The sequence below is a fragment of the Marmota flaviventris genome, chromosome 4 (genome assembly GCF_047511675.1).
Source record: "Marmota flaviventris isolate mMarFla1 chromosome 4, mMarFla1.hap1, whole genome shotgun sequence".
NCBI classification, from domain to species: Eukaryota; Metazoa; Chordata; class Mammalia; order Rodentia; family Sciuridae; genus Marmota; species Marmota flaviventris.
This window is the reverse complement of record NC_092501.1, coordinates 131008798-131021870: the sequence shown is the minus strand read 5'-3', so window position 1 is coordinate 131021870 and position 13073 is coordinate 131008798. Positions and strand designations below refer to the sequence as shown.

Genomic DNA, 13073 nt, shown 5'->3' with positions numbered 1-13073 from the left:
GAAAGTCCTGGGGATTGAAATGGAGCAAATTTTTATATGCACTTAAGAATATGTCAAAATGAACCTCACTATCATTATAACTATTATGCACTAATAAAAACATTTTTAAAATATCTTTAGAGTTAGACGTGAATTTGAAATTATTTGGTTGCACTCATTATCAAATTTCCTTTTTCTCCCCCCACTCTAAAACAGCACATTAAGATTATCATAATATGGTAGTCCCTTTTTTTCCCTTAAGGTAATTAGATACCTTACATATCTTGTTTCCAGACCTATGCTGTAGGCTGGAGATTTTAGTCTTTACTCTCTTAATTTTGTTTGAAAATAAATTTTGTCCTTATTGTCTTTCAATAGGATTTGAAGCCTCAGACATTTAGAAATGCTTATGACATACCAAGACGGAATCTTTTGGATCACTTAACAAGAATGAGATCTAATCTTTTGAAGAGCACCCGCAAATTTCTTAAAGGACAGGATGAAGGTTAGATTATGATTAAAACATTCAACATTTTGGGGGTAACTTTTTTTCTTTATCACCTGAAAAAGTATGGTAATGTTTCCGTATTAGTATATTCTGGTTGTAGATTTAAACAAATGAAGTAAAAGGTGAATCATTCCTAATTTTTCTACCCTCTACCATCACTGTTGCCCCAAATTCTGTTTCCCAGAGATAGCAATCTTCGTTTAGTTTCCTTTTTGGCTTTCCTCATATACTCATACAAATAGAGTCTTACACATACTCATTTTCTTGTCATATATTAGTATCTGATCGTTTCAATCTAGGTGGTCATTGCATGGCATGTTCTAATGTTTTCTTACTATATCCTGTGGTACCATTCACAAATAATCTCATGATAGTTTAACCCTTGGTCATCTGGGGTTAAAATATAGAAAGATAATTTATACTACTTTTTTGTACAAATTATTATTATTAAATTTTATTTATTTGGAATAGAGTAGAAGAGATGTATCATTTATGGCAAGGTTACATATTTTATTTACTGAGAGTAACTGTAGTATTTTTGTTTTTGTTTTATTTGGAAGGTGAGATTGGTGTTTTAAACTTAACTTGAAAAATCTCAAAGACTTTATCATAAAACTTATAATTGCACCAAACTAATTGAGAAAATGTAATAAAAGGGAAGACTTTCTAGAATAGCACTAGGGTAGCATTCATATAGTTGATAACTAGATGAACTATGATTTTAGTGAGGGTAACTTTTGTTGTATTCTTTTGTAAAAGATCAAGTGCACAGTGTTCCTATAGCACAAATGGGGAATTACCAAGAATACCTCAAGCAAGTACCTTCTCCACTAAGAGAACTTGATCCTGATCAGCCTCGAAGGTTGCATACATTTGGCAACCCCTTTAAGCTGGATAAAAAGGTAATTTTGAAATATTCTATTATATAATTTGCTTGCAGTAGGCATTATCAATTTTAGTGGTTCCTAATTTAACTAAGGTAAGCTGAAGCTGTTATCTGGTAGAGTACTGAATAAATGTCAACATAGTTAAAGTATAGTTATTTTAAGTGGAATTGGGATTGGGTTGTATAATTATGTAAATCCAAAAAATTATATCTATATAAGTATAAAATTACATAATTTTATAATCTCTGTAAACCCCCCCCCTCCAAAAAAAAAAAATACACTTTTGGGGGAGGAGGGTGGTTAAAGAGAATAGAAAGGTGGATACCAGAGGCTGTGGTGAAAGGGATAAGGAAAGGAAAAATATTCATCAGCTTGACTGGAGTCTTTCACTGCTTGTAACAGTCGTTAATAGTAATGTATTATAAATAATGGCCCACCACACACACACACAAAAAACTGGTGAGGCGATAGATGTGTTAGCTAGCTGATTCAGTCTTTCTACATTGAATAGATAGGTCAAAACATCATATTGTATGCCATCCATACATATACCAAATTGTTTTTTTTATCAAAGTAAATTTATCAAACTAAATAAATAAATGATAAACAATTTTTTTTCTTAGAAAAAAATTATATGTAAGTCCAAGAAAATTATATGCTTTTTTGTTATAGGGTATGATGATAGATGAAGCAGATGAATTTGTGGCTGGACCTCAAAATAAACATAAACGACCTGGAGAACCAAATATGCAAGGGATCCCTAAAAGACGTCGGTGTATGTCTCCATTATTAAGAGGCAGACAGCAGAACCCTGTTGTGAACAATCATATTGGAGGAAAAGGACCACCTGCACCTCTGACTCAAGCACAGCCAGATCTTATTAAACCCCTTCCTCTTCATAAAAGTAAGAGTTCTAACTTTTAAAAAACATTAGTTGTTGCTTTTTGATTCTTCCTGAGGGAAGAGGTTTTTAACATAGTAGGTAATAGAAAAAAATTAATTGGTAAAGTTCAGTGAATGCCTAGGGGAGAGATTTTTTTTTTTAATTGGCATGTGATAATTTTTGAATGGCTTTAATGAGTATTTGCTGGAAACTTCATATATTCATGGTAACTCTGTTAGCTGTCATGCTTTAAAATGGTGTTAGAAAATCCCAAGTTTGGAAATAATGGTTTTGAAAGGAGCATTATCAGTACCAGCAAAAACCAGCTTTCCATTGCATTTAAATACAAAAGCTAATTATTAAATACATGTATTATTTTGAACAGCACTACACATTGAGGTATAGCAGTGAATACGACAAGATCTCTGCCTTCATTTATAATGAGCAAGGGAGAAAGTCATCGAACAGTTAATTAGAAGTTTGATAAGTGGTACAAAAGAGAAGTTAAGTATATTATGGAAGCATTTGGCAAGAGTGTTTAACTTACTTTATGAGGGCAATACACTGAAGATTAAGTTGAGGGATGAATGGGAATTTGTTAACTAAAGCTGTGCATTTTCCTATGCTAGAATAGTAGTCTGAGAAGAATATGTGTAAAGATAGTAATGAGAAAGGGACCTAAGGAATTCTGGTGTAGCAGTGGTGTTGGGCATATGATAAGATAAAACTGAAAGATAGAAATAATCATGGAAGGCTATTGTAAAGATTGTACAGAGCTATTGTAAACATTCTCTACTTGATGCTAAGGACAGTGAGAATCTATTGAAAGATTTGAAAGAGGAGATGACCTGATCTAATTAGCATTTTTTAAAAACCAGACTGACTAATGTGTGGAATATTACCAAGGAGAAGCAAAAATGAATGTAGGAAACTCTTAATGAATGAATGGATTTATTAATTGTAGGAAAACATATTATATACCTCCTAATGAATTAGATAGTACTCCCTCTGAAGTGGATTTGACTCCCCCTCTACTCCCAAGCAAAACAAAACAAATTGAATGTTAACTACCAATTCAAGGGAAATACAAGGGATGGAGAAACATGTTTTAAATGATAAAAACCAGAGATATAATCAGCAAAATCCGGATTATAGAAAACTCTTGTCGGGCCAAGAATCTATTATGGTTTATCCTCCTCACCCCCTCAAAAGAGAAAATGCATAGTAAAAAGGGGAACAGAAGGATTTGTTCATGCTCAGGGACCATTAAGAAACACAGGGAAGAGATGTTTGTGACCTGACTGTGGGCTTGTGAGAAATATGTGCTTGAGGAATATTTGGACATACAATAAAGGACATTGTGATTGATTGAATGTTTGGGTCAGAGCAAAGGAGGAGTCAGGCTTCTGTCTTGAAACATACTGGATAGACTGGAAGAGAGGGGACATGTGAGTTTAGTTTAGAAATGCATATTAGATAGGCAAGTAGAAATCCAAAGAGGAATATGAATTTGGAACACAGGATTTGGTCTAGAGGGATAGGTATGGGAGGTAGCTTATCATTGCAGTGAGGAAAATGGTAGGGAAAAAAAGAGCCAAGAATAGAACTTTGAAAATGCCCAAGTTAAGAAGAGAGGTAACAGAAAAGGAGATTGAGAAGGAAGAATCCAAGAGATATAGGAAAGAATTAATGTTACAAAAACTAAGAGAATTGAATGAGAAATGAAAGAGAATTGAATAGTTGGTGATCTCACATATTTAAAAAGGAGACCATTTGAGAGAATTAGATCTATTGCTCTTTGGCTGTTTTAACAGTTTCTGTGGAGTAAGGCAGGCAGAAGCTTTAAAAAGAGGGGTGGAGAGAGAAATGAGAAGTGAGAAAATAGAGATAATCAGTTTAAGAAGTTTAACTGTAAAGGGTAGATGGGGAAGGTGAATGCTAGCTAGAAGAGTTTATCAGGTTGAAAGTCGTGATTTTTGCCTTGTTTTTAAGATCAAAGAGAATAGAAAGTAAAGTGCTGATATGAAGGAACCAATAGAAAAGGATAGGTTGAAAATGAAGATGAGAGAAGATGTAATCAGTACAGAGTCACTGAGAAGGCAAGAGGAAACAGTCCTGAGTGCTATGAAAGAATGCTGCTTCCATTGAACTGAAGGGGTATGGGTACAGATTAGGGGGAAGCACAGAAAAGTTTCTGGTTCACAGCTTCATCAAATCTGGGGTTTTGCCTAGCAGATGCCATAGGAGGACAATAGAAGCAGAGAATTGGAACATTGGTAAAAGGTGATCTATTAGGGGAGATAAACCTCTGATTGATAAGAAAGTGGCTATCTTGCAGAGATGTGATTAACAGGGAGAAAGCAGAGGAATTGCTAGAGTAATAATCTAGTGTTAAAGACCAGAGGCAATACTACTGCAAAGATGAGAGTTATGCACCTTCATCTATGAATTTGTGTTGGGTAGGAGAGGCAAAAGTGTTAAGTGGAGAAAGTTCTTTGGAGATAAGAAATTGGGGATTGATGAGGTGAGGTATTTTTTTCTTTAAGTATTTTCATAAATTTATTTAAAATTTTAAAAAACAACAATTGCAATGACATCAAATTATCAATGAAAGGCCAGGTTCTTGATAGCTGATCTTTTAGACATTGGTCACCATACCATTTCTTCTTAAACTTTAATGTGCATGAGAGTCACCTGGGGGGGGGGGGGTCTAGTTAAACTACCAGTTCTTATTATTCAGTCTGGGGTGGTATTCAAGATGGGCATTTTTAGGAAGGTCTTTGATGATATTAGTAAGGACCTAGAATTATGTCAGGAGGGACGTGGTGGGTATACTATGAACCAGGTGTAAGAACTATCAGTGGCTATAGGCATGTACCCTGGGTTCAGTATTAAGATATAGTGTTGAGGAGAGAGAGGATAGGTGGCAATGTGTTCCGCCTCAAAAAAACAAGAGTTGTTACAAGAAATCTTGAAATTACACTGGGAAATGAAAGAATCACTCTTGGAGAGTGTGTGAGAGAAAGCAGTTCTGTTCCAGGTCTGAAAAGGAGAGCAGATTCTTTGTAAGAATAAAGTATAATAAAGTATAAATTTCTGTTGTGGTAAATATTTAATAAAAAGGCATTTGCAAATCATGGAATGGAATTTAGGAAGAAGTTATGAGATTAGGAGATTTGTGGGGATGAATAGACAGGGGAATATGAGTAAATAGGACAGAGAACTTAGAATTCACCTGCTTTCTATGGGGAGCAAGTCTAATAATATGATGTTTAGGGCAAGCTCTCAAGCTTTTGGGTCTAATGTGTGCACCAAGTTGCTTTACATTGCTCAATTCTTGTGGTCTATATGAATGGTTATAAGAAAAGCACGTACTATGAAATATATATATGACCTGTTTGATATGTTCCCCACAGACTTTGGAATAGTATATTTTACCTCTGATAATAGGCTGAGGTAGATTGGAATGAGCTAAGGCTTTCTGAGATAAGATGACCATGATAATTTTAATCATTTTTTTCACTAAAGAATTGAAAACATACTTGTTCAATAAAATTGCCAAAGAATAAAGTAGAGAATTAAAAACTGATTGAAATTGGCTTTATTTTAAATTTTTTCCCTAAGGGCAAAAGTTGTATAGATTTTGTAAATATTGTGATTGCTTCACATTGAAACCTACCATATTTTTGGCAAGACTTAGGGATCACATTATTTGTTAATTTGCATTTGTTGAGGAAGTCAGTTGTGATTTGCTTTAGTAATGTTTTTTTTTTGTAGCTTTCTTTATTGTGTACATTCATATTGGCTCTCAATTTTTTTCCCCCTTTATCTTTGTGTTTAGTTTCAGAAACCACTAATGATTCAACAATAGATGATGTGGTTGAAAATCATGTTGCAGACCAACTTTCATCAGACATTACACCAAATGCTATGGATACTGAATTTTCAACATCTTCAGCCAGTTTACTGGAACGACCAACCAATCATACAGAGGCTCTTGGTCATGATCATTTAGGAACTAATGACCTCACTGTTGGTGGATTTTTAGAAAATCATGAGCCACCAAGAGATAAAGAACAATGTGCTGAAGAGAATATACCAGCTTCTTCACTCAATAAAGGAAAGAAATTGATGCATTGCCGAAGCCACGAAGAGGTCAATACTGAACTAAAAGCACAAATAATGAAAGAGATCCGAAAGCCAGGAAGAAGTATGTATAATTAGAGACAAATCTCAGATTTATTTTCTGTATGTGCTCAAAAAAATCAGAAGTCAAATTATGTAAAAGTATATATCTGATTCTAGATCAGTCTTGAACAACATCTGAGCTACTTTTAATTTGATTCTTTATTCTTCAGAATATCTGGCTATGTCCAAGGTTTAAGGTGTGGAAGGATGAAAGCTAAAGAAGAACATGCAGATAAATTACCTGTAGCTCCTACTATAACAGTCTTGAGTATTCTGACCAAGAACTAGAATTTTAATATAGCAACTCACCCAAAAAAAGATATAGTTAATATTAAATAATTTTATGTCTGTAAAGTTCTCATCCTAATGCCTACCACTGTGTTTAAGTTTTAAACTATGGCAGTGACAAAGAATATGTGTAGGCCAAAAAACTAAAATTATGAAAGCTTTGTACTTTATGAATGCAAAAGAACTTTATGGGGAAAAAATCTGAATATTACTGATATTCATTCAGAAGATGTTAGCAGATCATCTACTATGACGGTGATGGTACAGTGAGTGATCTGTAGGTAGGCCAGAAGAGGGTAAGATTCAGTCCTTGGCAGAGTTGTATGTGAAACATTGAGATTCCAACAGCACCCTTACTCTTTTTGTGTTTTTCCCTTCCTTTTACCCACCATGTAGTTTAATTTAGAATTTAAATTATAAGGAGGGATTTTTATAAAAAGCCATTTGCCTCTTACCTTTCAATGGTACTACTGAAAAGCTTTTTATTCATCCTTCCAAGCTTTGTTTAAAACCTTAATGAGAGCTTTTGCCAAAAGAAGGTGACAAATTATTTAGTTTTTATTGATAAATATTTTCTTTCACATAGATATATTAAAATGTATTATAAAATCTTTAAAGAATGGTGATATTTTTAGGTAGAACTTTTTTTGTTCTCAGTATACCTTAATATAAAAAACTGCAAGAGGAAAAGTAATGAATGAAAATATAAATGAAAGCCACTTATTTTTTTTTTCTTGTTTGAAGAATATGAAAGAATCTTCACTTTACTGAAGCATGTGCAAGGCAGTTTACAAACAAGACTAATATTTTTACAAAATGTCATTAAAGAAGCATCAAGGTAAAATAAACGGTTTTATTTATTATGAATTAGTTATCTTGAAATGAGTTCCCAGTTTACATAGGCAGTATTTTAACAGTATTTGTTATTTATTTACTTTTGTTTATCCATGCATATGGCACGCTGAGATATATATGTAGTTCTTTTCGGGGGGATGGGATGTATTGGGGATTGAATCCAGGGGCACGTATCTACTGAGCCACACTCCCAGCCCATTTTTATATTTTATTTAGAGATGGAGTCTCCCATAAGTTGCTGAGGCTGGCTTTGAACTTGTAATTCTCCTGCCTTAGGCCTTTCAGAGCTGTTGGGGTTATAGATGTGTGCCACCATGCCCAACAAGAATTCTCTTAAAACATAGCCACACTGCCAGTGGTGGGCACACACTTGTAATCCCAATGACTTTTGGGAGGAGGATAGCAAATTTGAGACCAGTTTGAGCAATTTAGACCCTCTCTGAAAAATAAAAAAGGGCTAGGGATGTAACTTAATGGTTCAATACCAGTACCACCCATGGGGGAAAAAAGAGCCACATAGAAATTATTCAGGAATTATGGAACTTTTCCCCCTGCAGATGACTAAGTATTTTCAATATTATTATTATTCATCCTTCTCTGTAGTTTTTTTTTTTCCTGGTGTTTTATGTTTTATAGCCTTTAATTTTTTACCTTTTTATATTAATAGTAATTGGTGATTAGAAATAATTTAGAAAGGCAATATTTGAATGCATTTAATTTGTACATGGGAATACATGTAATCAAGGGGACCAGAGTTCAGCAAATGGTCCTTATTCAGAGTGTTAGTGTTTCAGTAGTCCAGGATTATGTACTTTAGTACAAGGAATGTGGATCAAGGTTATAAATGTAAACTATGAAGTGCAATTAATTGGAAAGCATAATTTTACAAGCTTAAAAACATTTTCTACTTTTCTTTCAAGACAAATTTTAGTATTATGAGAAACATTAGGATTTATTTAATCTGATTCAAATATAAACATACTTATCCTTCAATTAGTCCCCTGTTTATCTCATGCTATATTATAAAAAATTTTGGAGAGAGCAGTTAATTTTTTCTTTTTCTTTTGGCATGGCTAGAGCATGGGTCTATCAGGATAAGGTCATAATTTTTCATACAAATTTGAATATTTAACATAATTTGTTCTTTGTAACTTTTTTCTGGTGAGTTCAAACTTCATTCTGAATTTAGCTAGAATATTGGCACCTGAACTCCACTTCTTAGAGAGTTGTGTAATATGGTGACTATTTGTGTTATTTTACAAATAAAGAGGAAGTAAGAATGGAATGTCTAGTAGTGTTTCAGGATATTATAAAAAAAATCAGTGATATTTATATAAATGAGTGCAATTTTAATCTACCTATGTTTATTACTTAAATTTTTCAAGAATTAACACTCAAACTTTTAATTGTTTCCTGTATAATAGCTATCTAATTATCCTTGATTTGCTATCTTTCAAATTATAATAGTAGAACACCCTTGTTTTTAAATGTAACTACCCAATTTTCATTTCTCTCTTCCTTTTTGTGTAATTCATGCTTTGTTCACATTCCTTTCAACACTCAACTTTCAAAGAGCAGAAGAATATAGTGCAGTGATTGCTTTGGGAGTCCAAATTTTACTGAGTATTTGGAATGCTTGCATATGTTAGTATTCCCTTTGCCCTGCTTTTACTCTTATGGTTGTAGGAAAAATAACACCTTTCTTGCTATTTGTAGGTCTATATTTGTTGTAGGAACAAACCAATATTGTTTGGGCACAAGTAATAGTTTACAAATCTTCATCAACAGATTTTATGTCATAGTGTTGATTTTCCATTTCACTTTTTAAAAAATCTTCCCCAAAGCAGATTTTTTTTCTATTTTAAAAACATATATTCTGGTATATGTCATCCATTAAAAAGTAATTGAGAACACTATTGTTTGTTTTCCAAACAGGTTTAAAAAACGAATGCTAATAGAACAACTGGAGAACTTCTTGGATGAAATTCATCGAAGAGCCAATCAGATCAACCATATTAATAGCAATTAAAGGAAAATGAGAATGTGGCCACTTATTTCACTATCTTCTCCAAATACAAAGTAAATACAAGACTGTTGTGATCTTGCATTCATTTTTTGACATGCATTGTTGGCTATTTGAAATACTAAAAGCAAATCTACAGATCCTTTTTCCATCATTTTACAGTGACCTTTTCTTCATTTTGGTTTATTTTTGTAATGTGAAAAGTATCACTCTAAAAAACATTTTTATTTAACAAACTAAAAATATTCCTCCAAATCTCTTGCTTGTCATTGACTCTTGCGTGTCAATTTCCCTCAGGTTCTATTTTCTTAAACCAACCTTTAAAATTGTCACCTCTGTTAAGGTTGAACTTTGCCAAAAAAAAAAAAAAAAAAAAAAAAAAAATTAAAAAGAAGTTACTTTGTAATTTTTGGGGAAAAAAGCACATACGTTAAAACTAGGTAATGTTTTGTATATACAGTTATTTTGGATATATTATTGTAAGTTGTACAAATGTATTTTGAAGAATATTTAAGAAAGCACTTTTGTTATTCCATCAATAAATGCTCTATTTTACTCTTGTGTGGTTTAGGAAATAATCACATTCAAAATAATCATTTACAAACATCCTTAGATAATGGAATTTTAAAGGCCTTGCTTTTTAGCATTGGAAAACACACCACTTGAAGTTCATATTTGTTAAATCTAACTGTAATTACATGTTACATGATCTGCATTGTTTCTTTACTATTTGTTCATAGCTTTTGTTGGCCACATCAGTATATTCCCATTTCTGCTTGGATCATGGAAATGGCTATGTCTGTGGCAGCAGATAGACTCTAAAAGCTGTTTTAAAAAGCAGACAGCTTTGGAAGTTACTGATTTCCTTATCTCCCTTCAACCCTTTTTCCTTTCTCATAGGATTCTGGATGGTACTAACTTGAAGTTGTTAGTTAGGGAGTGATAAGTTTGGGGAATGCTACATACTCTGTAATAGCTTGCCTTTAGCAAGTTTGATGCCATGCCAAGCTTATAAAAGTCCATGCATGACATATTAGAGGTTTAGCGGTGATCTCTTCATTCTGCTCTGCAATTCTCAAACTCTCAATTTTATTTAGAAGCTAAATAGGAAAGGAAACAGATTTAAGATGATTTTGTTCATTTTGCATTCCCTCTGAGTTATACAGGCTGAGAAAAACCGAAACCATCCATTCTTCACCCTCAATCCAATGTGACCTTCTTTATCCTTATTGAGGATGCCATCCTGTGACTTGATAATTTTACCATTCATAGATCACTGCTGTGCCTTTTAGTAGTTTTGAGGGTAAATAGTAGAAAAGGTTAAATTTTTAGATTTGAATTGAGAGGGCAAATATGTCTATAAAATTATAATAAAATTGAAGTATTTTTAGGTTCATAACATTTGAAAATCACATACCCTTATCTTTATACATTTTTATCAGAACATTTTTAAATGTCAAAGGTATAGCAAAATGAAATTGTAACTAAAATTTTTATGAAGAAAAACACATGAAAATGTAGAACATCCTTGAGATCTGCTTAATTCAGTCAAGGGGATTTGAAACTCTCCCAATACTGAAGACAAATCCTGTCAAGATAAAGAAGCATTTAATGTAACATTATATAGTATTTTCATATGCAATTCTTTGAACCTTTTTTTTACCTTTACAAAATATCATCAAGTAAAGCAAGATACAATTTAATAATTGGAGTTATTCAAGTAATTGCCCACAGTTACATTGCTAAATTCAGCAAGAGCTACACAAAATCCAGAATGTACTGTCTGGTCTTGAATTTTATGTATTTAGATTAACAGTAATAGAAGACATAAAAAGTCATTCAAATAGAAGTTCATACTTAATATATATGAAAAAGATTAATTCCAGTGGCAGTTTTTTTGGTACTGGGGATTGAACCCAGGGGCACTGTATCACTGAGCTACATTCCCCAGCCCTTTTTTGTTCAGAGACAGGGTCTTGCCTACATTGCGTAAGGCCTTGCTAAGTTGCTGAGGCTGGCCTCAAACTTGCCATCCTCCAGGCTCAGCCTCCCGAGTTGCTGGGATTGCAGGCATGCGCCACCCACCATGCCTGGCAATAGTTGATTTTCATTTCACAGAGTGCTTATGAAGTAATGATTCTTTAGACCCTTGACCTTTAGTACATTTTTCAGAAAGAACTCTATAAGGACTTGGAAGTATCAGTTTATTCTGTCTCCTCTTTTTGACCTTTATCTCTCTTCCATGACATAACCTCATGCCAAAAATCTAGTCACAGAGTTTGAAACCCATCACAACCAAGCTTAATATCTCATCTCTCTCAGGCTTCTCTCATTTATTTAAAACAAACAAAAACTACAGATGAGTTGGTTAACTTAGTGAACTTAGGCAGGTATGTCTTGAGACTCTTAGATCACTAAATGACATTACATTGGCAAATGGTATTTTCTGAAAGGTTAATGTTGGAAGTTTTTACATTGCTTTTTAAAAAATGTTCCCGTGTGTCTAATTTGTCGATTGATTCATTAGTTGCTCTTATCATTAAGCTTTGTCAGTTTGGAGTAGTGAAGGCCGAGACTTGTTTCTAATTTTCTCAGTAACTGTCAGTAGCCTCTTTGATTTGGGTGATATGGACAAGAGCCTTCCAGAAAGAAATGTAAACAAATTCACAAAGGCTATGCTTAGATTTGTGGTGGATTATTGAACTAGTTTTGAATTAGCCTTATATTTTCATTCTGATTGCTAAGGCAGTTCTGAAAACTAAAGTGGTGTGTCATTTCCTAGTTCAAGAATTGTACACCATTTTTATGCAGTTAATAGAATCTCTCTTTTAACTGTCATCAATCTTTATTGGCTTATCAGCATTTGGCAATGACCTTTCTGTTAAAGTTTAGCCTTATCTTGGTTTCTTGAGAGTAGAACCTACCTTTTTTTTTTTTTTTTTTTTTTTTTTTTTTGACATGTGACTCTCTGCTGCTTGTCCTGAGTGATAAGTGACATTTTCATCTAATCACTATGGGGTTGGGCAGATCATGGTGATAATGCTAAGTGGATATATTCTGTTGATGGACTTTTTCTCCCCAAATAATCCCTTAATAGATTATCTTCATCCTTTTGTCACAAAAATGTTCCTTTTATTTCTAGTGCAAGTAATGGCAGTATGCAAATGATTCTCAGATAAAATGATGTTGACAGTATTTCTTTAATTTGTGTAAAACTATGCTTAATTTTCATAATTCTAACTTTTGACTTTTTTTTCCCTCTCCATAAATAAAAGTAATGCCTGATGTTTAGTTAAAGTAGATCCACCTTTGCTTCATTTTATTAGTCTTGTTCCATCCTATTTATTTTTAATACACTGTTTAGACTTGCCAACAACTCTTTACTGAGAATCTCTTCATTCCTAAATATTGTCGGGGGGGAGGAGGAACATTAAGAGAAATAATTTAAAGATTTTGTATCAT

The 13073-nt window shown here is 33.3% G+C and overlaps 2 protein-coding genes across 3 annotated transcripts in view; one reads left to right on the top strand and one right to left on the bottom strand.

The window, feature by feature from the left end:
* Ints6 (integrator complex subunit 6) overlaps positions 1–12911 on the top strand; it is a 90397-nt gene extending 77486 nt beyond the window's left edge. For both annotated transcript variants that reach the window (XM_027928776.2, XM_071611520.1), the window contains exons 13-18: positions 358–484; positions 1247–1389; positions 2047–2278; positions 6099–6467; positions 7478–7571; positions 9524–12911. In XM_027928776.2, coding sequence (XP_027784577.1) covers positions 358–484; positions 1247–1389; positions 2047–2278; positions 6099–6467; positions 7478–7571; positions 9524–9617 — 1059 coding nt within the window. In that variant the 3' untranslated portion in view covers positions 9618–12911. The remainder of the gene's footprint in view (positions 1–357; positions 485–1246; positions 1390–2046; positions 2279–6098; positions 6468–7477; positions 7572–9523) is intronic.
* Positions 11156–13073, bottom strand: part of Serpine3 (serpin family E member 3) — a 29239-nt gene continuing 27321 nt past the window's right edge. The window contains exon 8 of the mRNA XM_027928778.3: positions 11156–11199. Coding sequence (XP_027784579.2) covers positions 11156–11199 — 44 coding nt within the window. The remainder of the gene's footprint in view (positions 11200–13073) is intronic.